Source organism: Pristiophorus japonicus, chromosome 1 (assembly GCF_044704955.1).
Source record: "Pristiophorus japonicus isolate sPriJap1 chromosome 1, sPriJap1.hap1, whole genome shotgun sequence".
NCBI lineage: Eukaryota > Metazoa > Chordata > Chondrichthyes > Pristiophoridae > Pristiophorus > Pristiophorus japonicus.
The window spans coordinates 391,921,832-391,927,831 of NC_091977.1; the positions used below are offsets into that span (position 1 = coordinate 391,921,832).

Sequence of the window (6,000 nt, forward strand, 5' to 3'; positions counted from 1 at the left end):
TGTCTTCAAAATAAAGCCAGCTTTATATGCCCGACATAAACAATAAATACAAGAGCCAAAATTATTTTCAACATAAGAACATATTAATTAGGAACAGGAGTAGGCCATCTAGCCCCTCGAGCCTGCTCCGCCATTCAATAAGATCATGGCTGATCTGGACGTGGACTCAGCTCCACTTGCCCGCCCGCTCCCCGTAACCCTTAATTCCCTTATTGGTTAAAAAATCTATCTATCTGTGACTTGAATACATTCAATGAGCTAGCCTCAACTGCTTCCTTGGGCAGAGAATTCCACAGATTCACAACCCTCTGGGAGAAGAAATTCCTTCTCAACTCGGTTTTAAATTGGCTCCCCCGTATTTTGAGGCTGTGCCCCCTAGTTCTAGTCTCCCCGACCAGTGGAAACAACCTCTCTGCCTCTATCTTGTCTATCCCTTTCATTATTTTAAATGTTTCTATAAGATCACCCCTCATCCTTCTGAACTCCAACGAGTAAAGACCCAGTCTACTCAATCTATCATCATAAGGTAACCCCCTCATCTCCGGAATCAGCCTAGTGAATCATCTCTGTACCCCCTCCAAAGCCAGTATATCCTTCCTTAAGTAAGGTGACCAAAACTGCACGCAATACTCCAGATGCGGCCTTCCCAATACCCTATACAGTTGCAGCAGGACCTCCCTGCTTTTGTACTCCATCCCTCTTGCAATGAAGGCCAACATTCCATTCGCCTTCCTGATTACCTGCTGCACCTGCAAACTAACTTTTTGGGATTCATGCACAAGGACCCCCAGGTCCCTCTGCACCTCAGCATGTTGTAATTTCACCCCATTCAAATAATATTCTCTTTTTTTGTTTTTTTTCCCCAAAGTGGATGACCTCACACTTTCCGACATTGTATTCCATCTGCCAAACCTTAGCCCATTCGCTTAACCTATCTAAATCTCTTTTCAGCCTCTCTGTGTCCTCTACACAACCCGCTTTCCCACTAATCTTTGTGTCATCTGCAAATGTTGTTACACTACACTCTGTCCCCTCTTCCAGGTCATCTATGTATATTATAAACAGTTGTGGTCCCAGCACCGATCCCTGTGGCACACCACTAACCACCGATTTCCAACCCAAAAAGGACCCATTTATCCCGACTCTCTGCTTTTTGTTCGCCAGCCAATTCTCTATCCATGCTAATACATTTCCTCTGACTCCGCGTACCTCTATCTTCTGCAGTAACCTTTTGTGTGGCACCTTATCGAATGCCTTTTGGAAATCTAAATACACCAACCCTTGATTTCAGTCAAAAAACATTGTCGTCTATTCTTAGAGTAACACAATATATAATATATATGGTTTTCTTCTCAAATAGGATATTCCTCCACACTTGTATCAAGCAGCTGAAGTTAATCTTACCCAGCACCTGAAAAAGTTGGGAAAAGAAGGAAAATTAAGTGAGTATTTTCAACAATGAATTATTAAATACTGGAAATATTGCAATAATTGCACCTTTGTTCCAATGTGGCATGGGGATCCATTTACATTACAACCTTCAGGACAAAGGGTGACTGCTAAAGGAAATGGATACAAATACAAAATACTACAAGAAGGATATTGCTGACGCTATGATTATTTGCACAAACACATTTACAGGCTTCTGCACATGTGCACTGTATACAAGGCCAGCATTTATTGCCCATCTCCAGTTGCCCTTGAGATGGTGGTTGTGAGCCACTTTCTTGAACTGCTGCAGTCCTCGAGGTGAAGATACTCCCACAGTGCTGTTAGGGAGGGAGTTCCAGGATTTTGACCCAGTGATGATTAATGAACGGCGGTATATTTCCAATAAATGTTGGCATTGTCAGTGATGCCCACATCCCATGAATGAATTAGAAAAAATAATTACTGACCCAGCAATGTCTCAGGAAAAATAATTTGTTAAGACTCTAATGCGAATCCCCCACTCTGTTTTCTGACAAACCAGGATCGACTATATGATTAGATATTAAATTGACACTCCCATTGTCAGAATGGTGTGATTTGGAAGCAAACTTGCAGGCGATGATGTCCCCATGCGCCTGCTGCCCCTGTCCTTCTAGATGGTAGAGGTTGTGGGTTTTTGAGATGCAGCCGAAGAAGATTTGGTGAATTGCTGCACCAATTGTTGGGTTATTGAAGATTTCACATGAGACTTGCAGTCGGAATCGCATGAGGGTTTTATGATGTAGCTTGCAAGCAGGTAATGTATGGTACAATAGCTTGAGAAGGAGAAGCAGAATTCCATAACGGGACCTGCAACTGACACTTGCCAGTCGACACTTTATAATCTCTTTCTCACGACTCCAAGGGCTTCCTCCACATACAGTTCGAGGTCCGAGCATCCACTACCTTAGGCTTTTCTTGTGCTGTTATTAGATGCTGTCCTGTCTATGAAAAAAAAGCAAAAAGTTTAAATTACCTTTGGATACTGTGAGAGACTGCAAAAGATGAAATGTCGGCAAGCAGCCTATAACTAGCATGATGATAGGAACATCCACTATGCAATTAGATTCAATATGAAGCTTTTAGTAGGGTGATTGAATGTAGGACTGAGAGAAGGAACAGTTTGAGGCTATAAAAGCATCCTGGGTATTGATGGTAAGCAATTCAATCACATTCACTTTAGCACAGAGTGAAGGAAGGTCACTGACCTGATATGCTGTGTAAAATGCACTCTTGCAAGATGCTGCTGATCCGTGCCTTGCTTGCCCTGGTAATGTCCTTTATAGTTTTGTGACATTCCACATACAAGACAGCAAATCACTTGATCGGCACCCCTGCCACTACACTCGGTACCCATTTCCTCCTCCACTAACACACTGACTGCATTAAGCATGTCTGCAGGATGCACCGCAGTAACTCAACAAGCATAGAATCATAGGATGGTTACAGCGCAGAAGGAGACCATTCGGCCCGTCGAGCCCGTGCCGGCTCACGAGCACTTCAGCTGGTCCCACTTCCCCGCCCTTTCCCCGTAGCCCTGCGAATGTTTTTCTTCAGGTGCTTATCCAATTCCCTTTTGAAAGCTACGATTGAATCTGCCCCCACCCACCCTCTCGAGCAGTGCATTCCAGATCTTAATCATTCGCTGTGTAAAAAAAAAAAAAAGTTTTTCCTCATGTCATCTTTGATTCTTCTGCCAATCACCTTAAATCTGTGTCCTCTGGTTCTCGATCCTTCCGGCAATGGGAACAATATCTACTCTGTCTTGATCTCTCAAGATTTTGAACACTTACTTCGACTGCAGCTCCTAGCCTCTGATAGCTAACATTCAGAAAGATGAGAACAGCAAAGCCATGGGAACACCATCACCTCCAAGTCACACATCATCCTGACTTGGACATAAACTCTTGCTCCTTCATTGTCACTGTGTTAAAATCCTAGAAATCCTTACCGAACTTCATTGTGGAATTTTAATTGTCACCAAAACTGCAGCCATTCAAGAAGACCCACCACCACCTTCACAGTGTAACTAGTCATAGACAATGAGCACAGCCTACATCCCAAAAACAAAAAGTGTGGTTGTATTTCTGCTGACTGCCCTGCCACTTCCTACCATTTGTAGTTGTGTTACTCTCGGGTTGCGTCTTTCCATGGAGAAGCACGGTCATTGCTTCCCCGGATGATTTTGCAGCTTTACTGGCATTCAATGTTGCCACAAGGGTTTTGGTATATTGGTCCCTTTAATCCTCAGCAGCACAGAACTTCCTGATCCCCAACTGGCAAGCTCCCAGTCAGGATAATTAAAATTAAGCAGACCCAGAAGATGTGGTGTAATTATCCAATTCCATTTTTGACAAGCACAAAGGGCATCCTGTCATTGTTGCACTCAGGATTTCACCTTAACAGATAGTCTAGGTTTTACAGTGCTGAATATTTCTAAACAAAATGGTCATTATCATAAACAGTAAAACAATTTTAATGTTTAGAACTTTTATTACTTTGTTTGGACCATGATTTGTCTTGTTTATTGTGACTGAGACAAAAGCTGAGCCATATAGACTAAGATGATTCCATGTTCAATCTCTGATCTGTGCTAAATTGACTGATCTAAGCTGGGCTGGCAATGGTGTACTACAATTTACCTTTGTGCCATTTGTAAGGGAGGAGAAAATTGGTGAGTGTTCCCACTTCTAATCTTCTGCTGAAGGTGTGTGTGCACAGATTTCAGATGAAAACTACATTGGCCACAAGTTGAATCGACTTGTATAGGTTCAATCATGAAGAAGTCACTTGGGCAAAATAATGGAAAGTGACTGCATAGAAACATAGAAAATAGGAGCAGTAGTAGGCCATTCGGCCCTTCGAGTCTGCACCGCCATTCAGTATGATCATGGCTGATCCTCTATCTCAACACCATAATTCCTGCTTTTCCCCCATATCCCTTGATGCCTTTTGTTTCTAGAAATCTATCTATTTCTCTCTCAAATATATTCAGTGACTTGGCCTCCACAGCTTTCTGTGGTAGAGAATTCCACAGGTTCACCACCCTCTGAAAAAATCTCAGTCCTAAATTTCCTACCCTGTATCCTGGGACTGTGACCCCTTGTTCTAGACAGGCAGGGGAAATATCCTCCCTGCATCCAGTCTATCCAACCCAGTCAGAATTTTATACGCTTCAGTGAGATCCCCCCTCATTCTTCTAAACTCTTCACAGCAAGAAGTCGATGACTTGGCAAGGGGGCTGGAGGGAAACTGGCAGAAAAACGAAAATGATTTTCAATCAATAATTTAGAAATTGGTATAGTAATTGGTGTAATAACCTCAGTAACTATCTTCAGGAAATGATTCAGGGAAGCAATGTTTTGCTGTTTGTTATTTGAATTACTGGCCATATTTAATTCTGCATTTTTCAACTTGGATTCAGTGCAGTATTTTTCAATGTTGTAAATGGCAATAATCAAAATACCTATCATTTTGTCTTGCAGTCCACGATGAGACAACTCTGAAATGGAAAAGTAATTTGTAATGCATTGCCGTCCTTTTTAAATGGATAAAATGGACTTGCATTTCTTTTTCAAATAAGGTCATGAGGATTCTGGTTTGCTGGGTTTGGTATCAAAGATGTAAAAATAAGTATGTCATATCATTTCCTCAGGGATTCTCCCTATCATCTGTTGTAACTTTAGTTAACCTGGAGAAATGGAGTAAACGACTGCGTTATTTCTTTGGGGTTTCCACAGAAATTAGAATGGGAAATAAGGAGAACATCCTTGTAACTTCTACCCCACTGTGATTTACTAATGATGCCAAATGAGAATTCTAGTAGTGCCTTGAACATTGTATTTTTCTAGTTCATTGTATGTCAGTTTACAAGTGATTATATTAATTGATCATAACTCTTATAAGCCTTCAATCTAGCATCTGTATCATTAAAAGTCTTGCGTATAATGCATTACTCATTAAATCTACCTGTAACAGATAAAATCAGGTGTCACATTTTTCTTAATAGCTAAACTAAGCAATTTAACAGTACTGTCTTGCTGAATTATAGAACTCGTAGGAACACAATTCTTTTTGAAAGGCTGAAATTTCAACTAATCATAGCACTGAATTTAATTTTCAAAGTGAGACAAATGCCATTTTTACTTCTGACCCGGCAGAAATATATAAGTAACATAATCAGTTTATTTTATAGAGCACTGTTAAAACACAATGTTTCTCAAAATGCTTTACAAAGAAAACTCCCTTTGCACAATGACTGAGTTTTAAAGTGACAGCTACCAAAACAGGATTAAATATATTTATCATACTGGCCAAGGAGAGTTGGATTGTCGAATGGGTGAAGAAAATCACTTGGCATAACAGAAACATGGAGAGAAGGTAAAGATAAACTATAAAACGAGAGAAGACCAGGAAGAGGAAAATTAGGGGAGCAGAGGAAATAAAGCAACAAGAAAGGGACTAGTAGGAGTCGAGAAGAAAACAGAAAAACATTCTTTGGAGCAGGTGGAGGAATTGAGATCTGGTTTC

General features: G+C 41.0%; 1 protein-coding gene across 1 annotated transcript in view; it reads left to right on the forward strand.

Annotated features, from left to right (window-relative positions):
• lactb2 (lactamase, beta 2) overlaps positions 1-5,454 on the forward strand; it is a 64,433-nt gene extending 58,979 nt beyond the window's left edge. Inside the window, exons 6-7 of the mRNA XM_070891253.1 lie at positions 1,361-1,442; positions 4,956-5,454. Coding sequence (XP_070747354.1) covers positions 1,361-1,442; positions 4,956-4,996 — 123 coding nt within the window. The 3' untranslated portion in view covers positions 4,997-5,454. The remainder of the gene's footprint in view (positions 1-1,360; positions 1,443-4,955) is intronic.
• Positions 5,455-6,000: the final 546 nt, after the last annotated feature.